The sequence below is a fragment of the Charadrius vociferus genome, unplaced genomic scaffold, assembly GCF_000708025.1.
Source record: "Charadrius vociferus isolate BGI_N301 unplaced genomic scaffold, ASM70802v2 scaffold78, whole genome shotgun sequence".
Lineage (NCBI taxonomy): Eukaryota > Metazoa > Chordata > Aves > Charadriiformes > Charadriidae > Charadrius > Charadrius vociferus.
This window is the reverse complement of record NW_009649927.1, coordinates 218,764-236,670: the sequence shown is the minus strand read 5'-3', so window position 1 is coordinate 236,670 and position 17,907 is coordinate 218,764. Positions and strand designations below refer to the sequence as shown.

At 37.5% G+C, this 17,907-nt stretch overlaps 1 protein-coding gene across 1 annotated transcript in view; it reads left to right on the top strand.

Annotated features, from left to right (window-relative positions):
• COG2 (component of oligomeric golgi complex 2) overlaps positions 1-17,907 on the top strand; it is a 32,632-nt gene that overhangs the window by 1,732 nt on the left and 12,993 nt on the right. The window contains exons 2-10 of the mRNA XM_009891156.1: positions 125-286; positions 1,068-1,133; positions 2,068-2,148; positions 2,766-2,869; positions 4,152-4,260; positions 5,994-6,173; positions 9,240-9,364; positions 10,631-10,757; positions 15,831-15,970. Of these exons, the coding sequence (XP_009889458.1) occupies positions 125-286; positions 1,068-1,133; positions 2,068-2,148; positions 2,766-2,869; positions 4,152-4,260; positions 5,994-6,173; positions 9,240-9,364; positions 10,631-10,757; positions 15,831-15,970 (1,094 nt within the window). The remainder of the gene's footprint in view (positions 1-124; positions 287-1,067; positions 1,134-2,067; positions 2,149-2,765; positions 2,870-4,151; positions 4,261-5,993; positions 6,174-9,239; positions 9,365-10,630; positions 10,758-15,830; positions 15,971-17,907) is intronic.

Genomic DNA, 17,907 nt, shown 5'->3' with positions numbered 1-17,907 from the left:
CCCCCCCCAGTACTTCAGTTTGGTCAGCTCACTGGCATATGGAATACTTTATTTTGGGGGTGGGGTGTGTTCCTGGTTTGAACTTTTATCTTACATCTTTCTCTCTTTCCTCTTTAATTTTCAGCCGGATTTTGATGTTGATCACTTTGTATCAGACTGCAGGAAACGTGTGCAGTTGGAAGAGCTCAGAGAGGATCTGGAGCTCTATTACAAACTCCTTAAAACTGCCATGGTAGAACTCATAAATAAGGACTATGCAGATTTTGTTAATCTCTCAACAAATCTGGTAAGTCTTATTAAGTTGTACTATGTAGTTCAGACTTAACAAGTTTTAATGTGATTTTTATTTTTCATGTGAGAAGTATGTGGCTTGTATTTTGGCGTTATTAGATTTAAGACATCTTAAACTGTGACCTCTTGCACTGAGAGAAACTTTCTGAAAGAGCATTATTGGGGAATATAGCTACTATACAGAATTGCTATTGGCCCATAATAAATGTTTTAGAGGTATGCTTTTTTGTCTTAAAAAAAGTCAGTTCATTAGGAAGTTAGACTCAAGGCAAACTTTTTTTTAAAAACTGCTAGCGGTTGTAAAATTGAAGGAAATAAATCATTAAAATTGGCCATTCTGAGGGGTTCTTTTCGGAATCTTTAATTTTACCATACAGTCAGTATATCTTAAAAAAAACCAACCCACTTGACTGAAAATTTTAAGCATTTTCATATTAAAATGTCTTGTGCACTGTGTTTCCTGCTCTTTTACTCCAGTTCATCCAGGTTCCAATTATATAGGTTCAAAGAGTGAGATTTAACATTTTTGTTGGAAGAAAAACTTCCATAGGTCGAAGTTTTCTTTCATTTTTGGCTTTGTGTGACAAGTAATCTGATATCTGTATCCCTATATTTGAGGTAATGTATTTTTGCATTGCACTTAAAACTGGAGACTATAAAGGGAGGTATAATTTCTCAGTTCTATTTTAGTATCTGTAAAATGGTAGGCTGTGTCAGTAATCCACATATGAACTTAATCAAAAAAGTTTTAAATGTTTTTATGGTAATTTCTTTAGGTTGGTATGGACAAGGCCCTTAATCAGCTTTCAGTACCCTTGGGACAGTTAAAGGAAGAAGTTATGGTACGCTCAAAACAATCACTATACACAGCTTGGTAAAATTCAGCTCACTTTCATATGATACATGGAATGTCTTTTATTCATGTTAATAATTATTATAATAAATTTCTCTTTGAAGATTGACTTCTTATAGCAGTAGTACAAGAGGCATATTTTCAAGTAGTTGCAGTAAATTTACATTTTCTGTAGTGCCTTTTAATGAAGAGATAAAGGATTTCTTAACTGTGATAAATGAATGGACTCTTGCAAGACAAGTATAAGGTGAAATATTGAACTGTTTTAATATTTGAGTAACTTAAAGATGGTAGTAAATAAATGGGATGCAACACAGTCCTACTGAGGACTTTTTTTGCTCAGTCCTGTGGTTTAACCATAAAAGATCACCCACCTGAGGGTTGGTCTTATTCTGACTCTTCCACAGTGACTTGGTATTTAGTGAAGGGCAGTTTTTGTTCATCTTGGCAGCTGGTTCGAGGGGTTGTTTGCTGCGTAAATGTGCGTCCAAATTCTTAGCCTTGATGTCTAAAACAGAAAATAGGTTCACAGTTAGCATAGAGAAATAATTATTATGTGAAAAATGCTACTTAAATCTGATTTATAACTCCAGTTTCAAGACATAAAATCATAGTGATTTTATTGTTTATTTCTGGGTGAAAGGTGGTTTGTTCTTTGTAAGGTACTAAAAGAATGCTTCTGGCTCAAATAATGATACTTGTTGTGGTAGTACTTTAGGAGCAGGTTATACTTTCAGTGATTCAGTCTTATTTCTGGGTTTGTTTTTTTTTTTCACTTAGAAGGTAGTTGATGTACTGTAGCTTTTATTTGTCCTGTATTCTTATTAATCTGTCTCCTGTTTTAAGTTTTGATTTTTGAGTTAAAAGATTTTTTAAACCTTAAGTGAAAACCCAACTTTTCATACTGACTTTTTCTCTCATAGAGTCTTAAGTCATGTGTCAGTGAAGGAATTCAAGCAGTTGATGACCGAATGACTAAACAGGAAGATATTAGAAGAAAAAAGGTACAATGGACACACTATTATCTTGGAAAGATCCTCATTAGGACAACTTTTGGTTTTGCCATTAACCTTGAGAAAATGAATTTGTAAAAGCTTTAGGCTGTCTAGATTCACACGGTGCAGGATTTTGCACTTGTAAAAATAATGATTAAAGTTTTTGTTGACAGACTTCATTTTTACAGTGTCTAGTTGATCATAAATCTTTATTTTACTTTATTTGCCAAAAACATCTATGTTTTGGTTTGGTTGGCTTCTTTAATTACAATTACTCACGTTTCTGCTTGTAGTAGTATATAAATTTCCTTATTATGAATATATGAATATAATTGAAATACAGCAGTTTAATTTCGATATGGGGGGGAACTATAACATTTGTCTTTGTGCTTAACTTGGTAAAAATAGGATAAGTTCTACATTTCTGACAAACATCATTTGTGGGGTTTTATGGACTTATGTGAGCAATACTTCAACTGAGACATGACTCAAGTATTAAGATGGAGGGAGACAACACCAGCAAAAAAAAAAAAAAAAAGGAAAAAACCATCCTAAATATCTTCAGGTTGTTAGGTAACATAAATTGGGATAGGGGTCAGTCATAAAATACCTTTTTTTCATTACAGATGTGTGTCCTGAGACTTATTCATGTTATTCAGTCTGTTGAGAAAATTGAGAAGATTCTACATTCCCAAGGCACTAAAGAATTGTCCTCATTAGAGGGAAACAGGTAAAAAATATGTAAATGTTTGGTTTTGTTTGTAATCGATGAGGCTAACTTAATTTCATGGTACTGGTGTAGATGAATTTACAAGCTTTAGGATATGTCTTTAGAAATGTAACTGCTGGAATAAGTGACTTATTTTCATATTTTCTCAGGTTTAGTGTTCTGCAAACTAATCATTCACAGAATAGGAAACAGCTTCTAAAGTTCTGAATTATTTGTAATGCTTTCAGTAAACGTGTGCTTTTTGAAGTTTGCATGCAATTTTTTTTTTTTTCTTGGCAGTCACAGTCTTGTCATGTCTGATATACTCTCTACAGTACAGTGTATTTCAATGTCATTTGGAAGTAAAATGGGAAATAGTTTTTCTTGTTTTCCCTGCGTATGTATAACTGAAAAGGCTGTTGCAAGAATAGCCTGAGGCAGGCAAGCCACACATGTAATGCTTCTGGTAGAAAGGAAGTTTGTGACAAATGCCAGTCAGACTCACAAGTTTTGTTTTTTAACAACTCCGTGGAAAGTGTCTTCTCCCTCTGCTTTGCTGAGGTTTGGAAGATGTCTTTCAGCCAGTTTTGGAGCTGAGGTACCAGCTATGCACTTGAAACAATTGACTGGGATGCAAGTGAGAATTACGCTGGAGGAAGAAATACAATTTCATGAACCTTTTTGAATGTGTGACTGTCTCTTCAGTTTAGTGCACTGGATCACATTGTAATGAGTTGAGGGAGGTAAAAGAATAAGTTGATACCTAGAGGGACAAAGCACATGCAAATGTTTTCAGTCAGGGTGAGGCTCTTTGCAGAATCATGTTTTGAAGCAAGATTGTACGCTGAAAATTTGGCTAATTATATAGACCTGAGAAGGGTAGGTCTGTCTCTGTAGAGATAGCTGTCATTAGTTTTACCACATGACAAAAAAGGGAAATAAGAAGCAAATCTGGATGGTGAAGAGCACTTACTGCAGTATGAGCTGTAAGGCTGCCTTTTCATGTGGCAATAAGCAGCACTACCATATAGAAAGCAAGTGCTTCATACTATTCAGGCAGCTTCTTATGTTCCCCTCAGCTTCTGCTTCACCTACTTCATATCTTAGTAGCTCCAAAACAACTCTAATCATGTAGTCTTTTCCAGACTACTATTGCATGATTGCAATAATTGTAGTAATAATTCCAAATATTTAGATTAAACCACAAAAATTGCGGGAGAACTTTATCTAGCCGCTGCAGATGAAAGTGAGTTGATTTGAAAGGATTTAACTGTATTCTCATTTTGTATCATCTTTCTTCTAGCCCACTTTTAACTGGACAGGTTTTAGAGAGAATTGCCACGGAATTTAATCAACTGCAATTTCATGCAGTACAAAGCAAAGGAATGCCCCTTTTGGACAAAGTGAGACCAGTAAGTGTTGCATTGTAGCCAGCTTAATACTTGTAGGATCAAAGCAAAACCAATATAAGTGGAAGACAAATGCCTGTTACCACAGAGTTTTATTGAATTAATTTATGGGGGAAAATGAGTTTCAAGAGGTCATTTTTATCAGTTGACTAGAAGTATTGCTTCTTCTGAGGGTTTATGCTCTGTTTGTTAACTTCTTTAGGATAAATTACTTAGAATAAGAGTAGGGAATACAACAGATGTTTTTGTCAGCCTAACGTGTCATGCAGTTTGTCTGCTTGCCGATATTGAAGCCTAATTCTAGAGATGTATGTTGGTTTTGTTAGCTGCAGTGTAGAGACCAGAATATAAGTGGCATGTGTGTACAGAGTGGCTGGCTTGAATATATTCGACTTTGTGCTTTGGTGAAATTTGTTGCCTGACTGTGGCTGTTCAGGCTGGTAGGCTGATTTCCTTAATATCCTGTTTGCAATAACTGCCTGCTGTAAAAGATGAAGTGAACTTTTTTTTTTTCTTCTTTCTATTCATTGGAGAGCAGGAACAAATGAAGACTGGTGCCTAAAGGTAGATAGTATGAATAATGGGGATATGGAGATGGGGTAATGCTTTGAGCTGAGTAGCAAGGAGCTGACATTTTTGATGGCTTGCAAAGGTTCATAGTTCCGGTTTTTCACTATGTATGTCTGTTGGCCATATGAACATGTTTCAGCTCAAGACTCCATGGTACCATGTTGATTCATGGGCAGTTTACAAGACTGTTCTGGCCACTGAGTTATCAAACATGGATAGCAACAGAAGTGTGAGCAACGGGGTAGTATTTATGGTGGGAGGACCTTTGTTACTTTGTCATGTGGTTCCTTAAAGATGCTTGCCATGGCTTCTGTCCTGTACCTGTTGTTGCTAAGGGTCATCAGATCGTAGTTTTCGTGACTAGTCAGCAATTGGGTTAGGGCTTTGTATGTTCAGAACAAATTCTGTGGCTATTTAAAGAACCATTTTAGGATGAATGGACACAATATAGCATGCAAAAGGCTAGAGAAAAAATTTAACTCATTAAATTGGTAGTTCAGCTGTGATTAAATTAATGTGTATTGCTAAACTTGCTTTAAATATAGAGTTGTGAGTGATTGTCTTGGGCCAGGAGTGTATCTGCAGGTAATGTAGCAATGAGTTGGATCTAGTGGAAGAGATGTTGCAGGAGATGGGGAAAAGTGGTTACCAAATGGGAAAATGTATGTTGACTGAAGCAGCTGTTTGGCAGAAGCCAGAAGGAATCTAGTGGCATGTCTTCTCCCCCCCACCCTCCGCAAGTGTCACTCAACGTCTTTGGTTTGCAGTAATTTGACAAGTAGTGCTGGGAACACACTGTCATTTTAGGTTTTGACTGTGAGGGGTAGATGCCACAGTTGTTATCCATGGTGACTTATTGTGAAGGAACAATTACTGACCTATTTCTTCAGGATAAAGGGGACCTTAGATAAGTTACTGTTTAACCTAAAACATATAGAGGAAAATAACTGCCTTTTAACTGTATTATAATAAATACTGTGTTAAATAGCGTCATTAACCCATTAAGCTTGTGTTAATGTTCATTTAATGGTGACAGTTGTCAAAACTGCACCTTTGAAATGAAAATGGAAAGCTGAATTAGGTATTTCTGGAAAAATTTTCTTCAGCAATGATGGCAAGGACACTGCTTTTGGGTTTTTATTACTGTATTTTGTTTCCCTTCATAGCGTATAGCTGGAATAACAGCTATGTTGCAGCAGTCTCTGGAAGGGCTGCTCTTGGAAGGCCTTCAAACTTCAAATGTTGACATAATACGTCACTGTCTTCGCACTTACGCAACAATTGACAAAACGCGAGATGCAGAGGCACTAGTTGGTCAAGTGCTTGTAAAACCTTATATAGATGAGGTAAGATAAAAATTAAGAATCCTAAGAAAATTAGTTGATTTGCAAACATGGGGGGTTTTTTCCTGTTAACCTCCAGCTTTCTCTAGCAGCTTTGAAATGCCTTTGTGGAGACAGCAGGAGAACTGAGCCCCAATACAATGTTTATTTGTTTGTTGTTGCTATTTAAGAAAAATGGGTGGAGGAATTCTGTATCCATCTGTCACCAATTTCAGGTTAAATCTGGTTTGAATTCTTTTTCTCACCTACATTTTTCTTGGGGTGAGGAATCCAAAAGACAAACCTTAAACCAAGCATATGACTAGAGTAAAATCCAGTTTTTTCTGGACCGGGGTGCATCTGTGGAAATCGGATCAGGTCTGGGGTTTGCATTTCTTCATGTCTGGCTCAGTAGCAGGCAAATGCAGCAAAAATAGTTCTTGATGCAATGTCCTTTTGTTCCCATTGTATGAAGAAGCAGTTTCTGCAGTTCCTATCTGTACCAGGACATTACCAGGAGCAGGAACAAGTGTTTGTTTGAGAAGCACTTGCTGTTGTCTGGTGGGGAAAAATGTGTCAGATGGCCAGTTTCCCAATTCATGAGAAATTGGTTTTAGTATGCCATCAGCTTACAGTAATAAGTTGGACCAACCACAAAGTACTTATTGGATTTTCTGAAATAAGGGGACTTTCTGCTAATTCTTTTGACTGTGCAACTTTTGCTGCTACCTGTAAAATGATTCCTCACTTTTTTGTAGTGCTGTTTGTTCTTACCAGTTCTTCTGGCCTGAACAGTTGGTGACTAGTCTATACTACTTTTTTTCCTTTTTGTTGTGGTTGATGATAATGTAATTCCTCCAAAAAAACCTTCCGATGGTAACCTGCCGCAACAGTGTAGCAGTTAAAAAGTCAGTCAGTTACACTCAATTTTTCTTGTATGTCAGCACACCTGCAGGTGCCACTGAAGACATTTTAAGGGCCTGCAAATATATTGTGGTAGCTCCAGTTTCAAGCTTCAAGTAAAAATCTAAAAATTCATTTTAAGATAGTTGATAGTCAATAGTGTTTGAAATGACTTGATAAAACAGGTTTGTTACATCTTTAATGAATGTGCTGAATGTTGCTATAATACCAAGACTTCTTTTGACCCTTTTCATCAGTATGTTGGGAATTATGTCCAGATCAGGTAATGATTCCATATCATTTCAGAGGATATTTGTTCTCTACTGAGGTCTGAATAAGCGCCCTTTTACAATATACTTACTGGTGCTAGCTGACTGCCCTGTTGCAGGAAGTTTCTGTGGCTTTCAGTAGATTGTCAGAGTATTTAATAAATGCGTGAAATGCACTGTCCTTAGAGAAGTTGTTAAACTGGGCCAGTGTCAGGGCTATAAAGTTGTTGTTCTAAAACTAGCGTTGTGAGTCTTTCAGCAGTATTAGTTTTTCTGCTCCTGGGGGAGCAAAAATTGTAAAGTACAAGAGCTGCCTTGGCGATTGCAAATGTACACTTGTTTGAATTTGTGCATGTTAACAGAAGGCAGCATAGATCTTTCCCTCATTGTTGCCTCTGTAATAAATAGCACTTTTCAGTGGCTGTGAGTTCCAAGTTATGCTATTGATGTATCTTTCCCTTTGCTGTCAAGATTTTCTTTTACTGCCGTTTCTCTTTAAATTGAGATATTTTATAACATTCTCTTTGCTCAGTAAAGCATGAGAAGGATGTTATGATGTGAGATGCTTTTCTCTGCTTTCAGGATATTTAAAACAGTTAGTTCTCTACTGGTATTTTACGAAAAATAAAACCACTTATAGTATGGAGCTAACATTATTAAGACCTATAAAAGCAATGTGAATGTTGTTTGTAAAAGTATTGAATATATTCATGTAGGCAATAACACATTGCCTTTTCTTACACTGATGTGCCTTTCTGAACATAAATGCAGAAGTGACCTTAAGGTATTTTTTTTAGTGCTTCCTTTTTCCATTTAGTGGCCATTTGCCATGGTGTTGCCAACCAAGGCAAGTGAAAAGTCAATCTGTATAACTTTTGCGGAAGGAGTTGTTCTTCTAAATTAGTACAGGGAAAAGAAATTACCTTTTTGTTCACTCTGTAATGTCTTCAGCAACCAAGAGATGTAATTGTTACTTTCCCTTCCCAGTAAAAGAGTAGTATGTCTGATAACAGCTGAGCTGTATGTCACTGTCATTAGGATGTTTTCTGCTGTTGGAAATGAAACATTTAAAATTATTCTGGTTTTACTTTGTATGCATACAGATTTACAAAGCAAAAAGTCAGCTCCTGATTTTTTGGATGGGAGAGGGAGTTGAACGGTGGTGGCCTCTCTCCTTAAGGACAGACCTCCTTTGGGTGCTTGCTAATGCCATAGCAACTGCTACAGTGGGGGTCAGGTCATCTTTGCTTCTCAGTATCTTTTCTTTCCCCACTTCTGCACCGTTCTACTTGTTTATGTAGCAAAAGGCAAAAGTGTTTAGACAGGTGGAAGAATACCAAGAAATATAAGCTACTATTCTTTTCCTGTATTGTCCAACTACTGTCTGCCTTCTCTTTGTGGCAGAGATTATCCCTTTTTACTGGATATGAGGTACTGTCCTGACAAACTGCTTTGCTAGCTGTGTTAAAGGCTTAGCATTGTCACAGAAGATTCTTGGCTATTGGCTTAACTGCATCTGGGGTTGGACCAACAAGCTCTCAATTTGGAAGAATTTTTCTGCTTTATTCTGAGGTTTGTTTAGCTTTTGCCAGTCAACTGTTTAACTTCACAGACTGTTTCAGGGGACAGTGATCTGTGCAGTGGGTGGGGAGCCAGACACATTGGCTAACATTTAAAAGCAATGAGCTCATTGCCATTCTTATGGCCAATCTTGCCAGTTAGAGTGCAACATTAAAGGAAGTAATAATTCAAGCTGGCAAGTTATACTTGGAAACTATATGATAAAAAAGTAATACAGCGGCTATCCCAATATTTAGGGTTATAGCATTACAAGTTTTGAGTGAGTAGGCTGCGAGTCTTACATTACAGTATTTCATGTTCACTTTTCTGACACTTAACACTGAACTCTTCCTGGCAGGTGATTGTGGAACAGTACGTTCAGTCTCATCCTAACGGCCTTCAGGCTATGTACAATAAACTGTTGGAGTTTGTTCCTCATCATTGCCGTCTCTTGCGTGAAGTAACAGGAGGAGCTATTTCGAGGTAAATATCTTGGGTTTTCTTTTGGTTGCACTAAAGTTACAGCAAGTATTATATACTTTTGAAATGCATTGCATAATTAGCTTCCATGAGCAAACAACTTATCTGGCCTTTCCTGAAGATTCATAGTCAAATTGATTTCTTCCTCATGTTGATTTTTCAAAACAAAACTGTGAACAAACTTTCTTGCTGCTGTGGCCCAGACCTTCAGAGGAGGAAAGGAGAATACTTTAATCCATGAAACGTGATTGAACACTTCATCCAAGGAGAGGGGCATAATAAAGCTATTTGAAAATATAAGTTCAAAAGTGAGGTTGTTAGCATATGTCAGAAAAGTGGTGGTGATCCCCAGAGGTTTGACTGATTTATTGCATGTACTGGAACTACAGGTTTAATTGATTTGTGTAGTGCTTCCTCTGTCTTCTCCAAAAGTGCTTAATTCCTTATGCAATTAAATTGCCTGTTTTGAAGTTTAAATAATTCAGGTCTACTGAATTGTGTCCATTTATTCATCTGTTTGCAGGCTGGTTAATATAGTAGACTGCTGTAATTAGCAGAACTATGGATGTAACCCCTAGGGACTGCAGAATTACTTTTCTAATTAGTCATCCATTGCTGAGCTTTTTATGACTCCTAAGTTTTACTAACATTTCAATTCTTTTAATCCCTCAGCAAGTTTTAATCTTTATTCTTAATAATGGAATGTTTCTGCTTTGTACTGTGGTGTACTGAACTGGAATTAAATGCTTGTATCTCTTCTGCTCTCAATTTATAAATTTTCATAATCAAGGTAGCTTTTAATCTTTTGCTTTGAAGCACAATATCATGTATAAAGACAGCTTGGAACAGTTATGAAAGTTTTGCTTCTTTTCATTGCATTAGTCACATTACTCCTCTTTGGTACCTCTTTGAAATTTAGAGTTGTTAAAACTTGAAATAGCAAGTAAGAAAAAGGAGTTCTCGGATGAAATGTACTAATTTTCCAGAATACACTTGCAAAATATATAACTGATACAATTTTAAAATACTTAGCGTTATTAAAGAAATACCTTGCATTTGATGAGACTGTGGGATCAAATATGAAACCTGGAAGGATGAATTGGTTAAGAGAATCAGCATACTTATGTGAAAAAAAAACAACCAAACCCACTTAAATTATGTTTTGTCTAATGCAATGCATGTCTCTTTAGTTATCCCTGCCTCCAAATAGAACCCTGCTGGTAAAATGTAACCATGGAATAATTGCAATTTTTTTTTTTTTTTTTTCAGTGAAAAAGCAGATATTGTTCCTGGATATGATTTCTTAGTGAATTCAGTGTGGCCAGAAATAGTACATGGTTTAGAAGAGAAATTGCCATCCCTGTTTAACCCTGGAAACCCAGATGTGTTTCATGAGGTAATTAATTTTAATTTTTTCCATTTGTGGTTCCTTTGACACACACAAGAATTGAAATGAGTCACGTTCTCTAGCTTTTTTCCCTGCTGCTTTTGTGTAAATTCATGTTGTTGCATGGCTCAGAAGAGGAGGTTATCTCAAATCTCTTGATTTAATTTTCATAGTAATTAATTCTCCCCTCAAGTTTGTCAGGAAAACTCATACAGAAGTTATTGGAAGCCATTTAGTCACGTGAATTTGGTCTTAGTATTTGTTTTGGGAGTAGAGGTTCTTTCTTAATTGTAGAATTGCAACATAAATGAAGGCAGGAGTGGACAACTCCAATGTTCACCCAAGACTGGGACTTCTGTATAGGAAGAGCTGTCATTTTAATTCAATACCTTGGTTACAACTTGCCCTATACTATGGGAAAGTTAAAAAAATTTCTTTGGTTGACTTGCTTGTTTTAGCTTTTGCTCTCTTTCAGCACTGCAGATTCTGTTGTGATTAGAAACACAAGTTAACTAAAAGAAATAAAAATACTTGGAGGCAGTATGACAAGGTTTAGAACATAAAAGAAGTATTTTCTCTGGTATTGCAATCAATTATGAAGCAAGCTTGCATTATAAAATGAATTTAAAGTACTTGTTGCTCTTGTATTTTCATCATTGGCAGTGCTGCTCTGCATCTGAAACATCATCTCTTACTAATGTTGAAACAGATTTCTTGGTCTAGTATGAAGATTGGCTCTGGCAGTACTTTGTTAGTATGTCACAAGAGTTTTCTGCTTTTCTTCATGTCCTGCCTGTCTTGTATTCAACCATGATTGCTGACATGTTTGGATTTTTCTTTTCCTTGCAACTTGACTTATGATTAGTGTGAAACCTTTTATTTTCAAGATGGAGATGGCAGGCAGTGATAAATTGTCTGAAGGAAGGCATAGTAGGCAGATCAGGACAAATGACTTGAAAATGTTGGATTGCTGATGGAGATTTACAAGGCAGATGATTCTTCCTGTGTTCATGCAAAACTGCTTTTGCAAAATACTTCTGTTTTTCTTGGAATTTAAGATCTCTTGTACAGATACCTGGAATAGTGGAAGGCAGGCAGGCATGACATTGACTGTTTGCGGGGCTGGCTCTGAATAAGGAGCAAATGAAATGGATGTTGAAGAAAGTTGTGGTAATGCCATGCAAACAACACTGTAGGGTGTTCTCCCTTCCCTGTGAGAATAGTTAGTTTCCCATAAAGTTTCAGTCACTCTTCAAGCTTTCACCTAATGCCTTGCATACTGCAAATTGTGAGCTGTGCTGGGATTTCATGTCTGTGCTGTTTTGTTTACACAAGAATATATTTTATTTTCAGAAGAGCTGGGTTTGCTGTTTTAAATGAATTATTTTTAAAAGGCTGTCATCTTATATTAAGCTGATACTGACCAGCAGTGACATTGTGTTTATTAAGAAAAAAACAACACACAAACAAAACCATAAAGACCCAGCACCCCCCATGAATTTCAAGTAAATCATGTAGTAAGTCTAAAGTACTTTCCAGGCTGCTTTTGACTACTTAAGTGACTCGGAGTCTAAATCGTTAAAACATTTAATCTAAAAATCAGTATGAAGTTGAAATGCCAAGTGTAAAAATGCTATTATGTCTACCTGAAGACTAATAGGGGTAGTTCTGAATTAAGAGGGAGGGGAAAAAAACCTTTAACATTTTCTGCACTGCTGACAATCCAAGTAATGCAACACAGATTTTAGACAGTAATCTTCTATCTCTGTTTTCTGGGCTGATAGAAATACAGAAGACTTTTTCTCCAGGTTTGTTTGCATATGTATAGGTTTCATGCTAAAAAGTTTGAATATGCAATATTATCTGTTAGGAGGTTTTTAGATGTAGAGGAGGGGAATGGAAAATATTTTTATTTTTTTTTAATCCTGTAGAAATCAGACTGGCAGTCTTAAGCATGTATGTTAAAACAACTATTTACCTGGGCAGATTTTTTTTTTTAAATGGTTTCAAGTTGTTGTGCCCTTATTTCTGAGCCAGATTTGTAGCTTTACAGGCATTTGAAGAGAGTACTTCTTTTATCCCTAAACACTCATTTGAGACTTAAGTTTAGATTCCTCTGAAAATTGGTCCATTTTGTTTCCTACTTTAGCTTCTTTTAAATAACTTAATGCGGTCAACAATCCAATCCTAGAAACTGAAATGGGAACCAATCTTGCAGTTAGTTCCCTCTCTTGGATATAATGTTATAGATAACTAGATAAATGTCTCTTGAGTTGTCTTCTATTTTGAAAGTGGTAGGTCTTTTCAGAGTGTTTGGTTTATATCTCTGACTAATACTTAAGGTAGCAGAGCATTAATGGCTTGTTTGTCTTTTTTACAGTGCTGGATTTATTATCTAAAAAAGGAGGCCTGAAAGAGCACTAATCTGGATTTTTGATTTAACCCTCATACCTTTTATGGTTCCATTGTGTTATAGACACAGCCACGTTGGGATAAAAGTAGTTACTTAAAAGCCTTTGTGTGCAATTTCCAGAATACCGTCTTGACACACTGAAGCTGCCATGTCACAAGAAAAATGTGTTCTAATTATATCTTTAAAGTTATGAACTTGCTGAGATACACAACACAAAAGCATGCCCATGTCATAGAATAGTTTGGGTTGGAAGGGACCATTAAAGGTCACTGAGTCCAAACCCCTCTGCAATGAGCAGGGACATCTTCAATTAGATCAGGTTGCTCAGAGCTCAGTCCAACCTGACCTTGAATGTTTCTAGGGATGGTGCAGCTACCACCTCCCTGGGCAACCTGTTCTGATGTTTTACCACCCTCGTTGTAAAAAAATTCTTCCTTAGATCTAGTCTAAATCTGCCCTCTTTTAGTTTCAAACCATTACCCCTTGTCCTATCGCAACAGGCCCTGCTATAAAGTTTGTCCCCATCTTTCCTGTAGGCCCCCTTTAATTACTGAAAGGCTGCAATAAGGTCTCCTTGGAGCCTTCTTTTCTCTAGGCTGAACAACCCCAACTCTCTCAGCCTTTCTTCATAGGAGAGGTTTCCCATCCCTTTGATTGTTTTTGTGGCCCTCCTCTGGACCCGCTCTCACAGGTCCATGTCTTTTGTGTGCTGAGGGCTCCAGAGCTGGACACAGTACTCCAGGTGGGGTCTCACCAGAGCAGAGCAGAGGGGCAGAATTGCCTCCCTTGACCTGCTGGCCATTCTTCTTCTGATGCAGCCCAGGATACAGTTGGCCTGGGCTGCGAGCACACATTGTCAGCTCATGTCCAGCTTTTTATCTACCAGTACCCCCAAGTCCTTCTTGGCAGGGCTGGTCTCAATCTCTTCATCTCCCCAGCTTGTATTGATGCTGGGGGTTGCCCTGACCCAGGTGCAGGACCTTGCACTTGGCCTTGTTGAACTTCATGAAGTTCACATGGGCCCACTTCTTGAGCCTGTCCAGGTCCCCCTGGATGGCATCCCGTCCCTCAGGTGTGTCAACTGCACCACTCGGCTCAGTGTTGTCCGGAAACTTGCTGAGGGTGCACTTGATCCCACTGTCCGTGTCATTGATGAAGATGTTAAACAGTACCGGTCCCAGTATGGACCCCTGAGGGGACACCGCTCATCACCGATCTCCATCTGGACATTGAGCCATTGACCACTACCCTCTGGATGCAACCCTCCAACTAATTCCTCATCCACTGAACAGTCCACCCGTCAAATTCATACCTTTACAGTTGAGAGAGGAGGATGTTTTGGGGGACCGTGTCAAAGGCCTTATGGACATCTGTAGCCACTGATGTAGTCGCTCCATCATAGAAGGCCACTAGGTTGGTCAGGTTGGACTTGCCCTTGTGAACCCATGCTGGCTGTCTCAAATCACTTCCCAGCACACGTCCTATGTTTGCAGGAGAGTTTCTGAGAGCAGAACCTGTAAGCAGCAACTCGGGGGCTTCTCCTGAGAATGCCTTAGCATTCAGAAGAGGCAAAAAACATCCCTGGTGTAGTGCCCTGGATTGTGGTAAAAGCCTTGCTGCTACAGCCCTACTGCCGCTCTTGTTGCAATGAAGTCAGAAGCATCAAGAGATTCAGTCAGCCTTATTTCATTAATTCAGCAGTGGCTTAATGTGTGTTAGGTTTTGTGGCAGTCTTCTTTTTTTTTTTTTTTTTAATAGAAGAAACTTGCACATAAGCCAAACTGTTTTTCATTGCAGAGAGGCAGATTTTAACTGAAGCTGTATTTTGATTTTAAATTGATTTGTGTAACCTTTCTGTTCTGTTAGCAATGTTTGTTTTGTGTGGAATAGCATTTTTATGCACTGTTTTGCTACTGGTTTTCGCTGAAGTGTTTGGATTTCTGCTTTGTGTTTGATTTATTATTTCATTATTTTCAGCAACAGTAAGTTACTGTTGAGAGTAAGTCCACAGTGCATTTGAGGATTAATGTAATTTCTCTTTGCTTGCAACTGACTTAATATTATTTGTAAACATCTTATTAGAAGTATACACTGGATAAATTTAGTTTATCTGAAATTGTTTAAAGTTCTGCAAATATTTGGTATTTGCAAAGCATATTTTTAGGGAAACAGTTCTAGAAATTGCTATAATACAGGTCCTATATAACAAAAAAATATCATGCTTTCATTCTCATGTGTGTTTGGTGATGTGTACTTCTGGGTTTTGTTCCTGATTATTTACATTTGTTATGTCCCTTTATCTCCTGTGACTGAGACTGTTTTTAGTACTGTGCAGCACTGTTGTTCCACCCCAGTGATTCAGCTCAGAAATACTGATGCATCTCTCTGAGTTCTGCTTGTTCAGGGTACTTGAACAATTTTATGCTTTTTGAAGTGTTCTGCCACTAGCTTTTCTTATCATAGAATAACATCTCCTAGTTAACTGGTTTTGGTTTCGTTGCAAGCTGGAATTTTAGCCTTGTATAATTAGGTGATGGAGCACAGTGTCAGCCCATTCTGAACCTCCAGGTTAACTGTAGTGTGATACAAGAGTTCTGCTGAATGGCTGGTGGTCTTCCTTGTTTGCTGGGACCTTGCGTGTGATCAGAATGCTCATTCTCTTTCTGCAGAAGTACACAACTAGTATGGATTTTGTACGGAAATTTGAACGACAGTGTGGCTCCCAGGCCAGCGTGAAACGGTTAAGATCTCATCCCTCTTACCACAGCTTTAACAACAAATGGAATTTGCCTGTATATTTTCAAATACGGTTAGTATGAGGTTTTTTGTTCATTCTTTCAAAACTATAGTTAAATCACAGGAAGATGATCTGGCTTAGGGTCAGATCTCATCATTGTTCAGTTTCACGTGTCGACAAATCATAGTAGAAGTCAAACTAAGAATTTAATTACTAAGTCAAGTAACTATTTTCTGTATCTTTCAACAATTTAGCAAAATCATAGCCAGCTGCTCTGCAGTACATACTGTGTTGTTGTTATACTGTTATTCATAGAACTTTCAGGAACAGATCTAGATAAATCTTGAAATCTTGTTTCAAATTCTTTCTCCAGTGTCCCTGGAACTAAACTGTGTGTTGAAGGTTGCTACTTGTACAAATCCAGAGGGATATTTACTATGAGGGAAGAAGTCTTTCTTCTTAGAAATACAGAATTAAAGGACTTGACAACTTGTACCTTTTCCAGATCTATCCATGCTTCTGACATTCTTTTTGTCTCATGGGATGTGCTCTGTAAAATGCCAGGACTTGTAGCATGGCCTTCCTGATGATTGCCCTCCTGTTCTCTTTTCCTGAGGAGCTAAGTAATAAGTTTTAGCTTACTTTTCCAGCAGTTCTGATGTACCTGTACTATTACCTTTTACAGATCTTGCAGCTAGAAGACAGCCAAGAGACCCAAGAAAGCCCTGTTTTAATTCTAGTAATGCTAGAATTTTAATAAAAGGAACAAAATAGAATGTAAACCCATATTTTTAGGAAGTGTAGTCTACACATCTGATTGTAGGACTGGATAGCAAGCCTCCAGGCAAGAAAGAGAACAGTTGATGAAGTCTGCTATGATCTAAGTGTTCAGTGTGTGATGTCTCTTGGCCAAAAAACTTCTGAGAGTCAAAAAACCAACCCAAAACCTAACGGGGGTGTGTGTGTAGAATTTCCAAAAAAGAGGGGAGAGAAATAGATGTTTATTTTTAACCTGGGTCACTTTAGTGGCCTTATCTATTGCATGATTCTGTAACTGGCAATAACAGTACAACCATAGCCACGTTTATAGTTTCTTTAATTCAGGATAAATCCATACTGCTGCTGAAAAATTCCATCCCGAAATCTTAGGAGTGCTGGAGCTAACGTAAGTGACAGGAGCATGGGGCTGGGAGTAGGATCTTTGGGTTTTTGCTTGCATAACTGTTCCTGCAGATGTGTAGTGAACCAATTTGAGCATCTGTTATTCTGGAAGAAAAGAGGCTGATTCTCAACTCCAATCAATTTCTCCAAACCACTTAACTGTACAAGTATTTGTGGTGGCCCAAGGGAAAGGGCAGGAGTACTCACTCAGCAGTGCTGAGTGCACCAACTAAAAGTGTCTGTGGAACTGTAGCCATTATAAAACTTTTAACAGATGTACGTCATTAGTAGGTCTGTAAGTCTTTTGTTTGAAAGTGCAACTTTTCTAATAAGTGACCGCTTGATCAAATTTTGATATTCTTGCTCATAAAATTGAAATGGAGCTTCAGCATATTCTTTCTGTTCCAAAATGTTCTTTCCCATTAGGTATTTTGAACTCTGATTAAAAAAAGCTTTAAAAAAATATCATTTTCCTTTAATCCAAAATTACTGTAAATCTAAATAGTGCACTATTTTGATAAATGATAACAGCAGCTGGTTCATCTTTCACCATATTATTCCCATATATTGGAATAACCTGATAACTTGTGGAAGTGCCCATGAGTTCTTAAGTGCACAACTGTGAAAATAATGCAGCGTATTCATTATGTATATCAGGGAAGCTTTCTCTTTGATGTAAGTTAATATCCTTAAGTCATACAGGGTTTTTATTGAAGGATTGTCTCACACTGTGGCATTTATAGTTGATTGCTGGGTTTTTTCTTTTTTCAGTTGCAGAAATTGCCCTAAACAATCAGCCCTCAGTGAATTGTTTACAAACAATCCTTTGAGGAACAGATGGATGTACA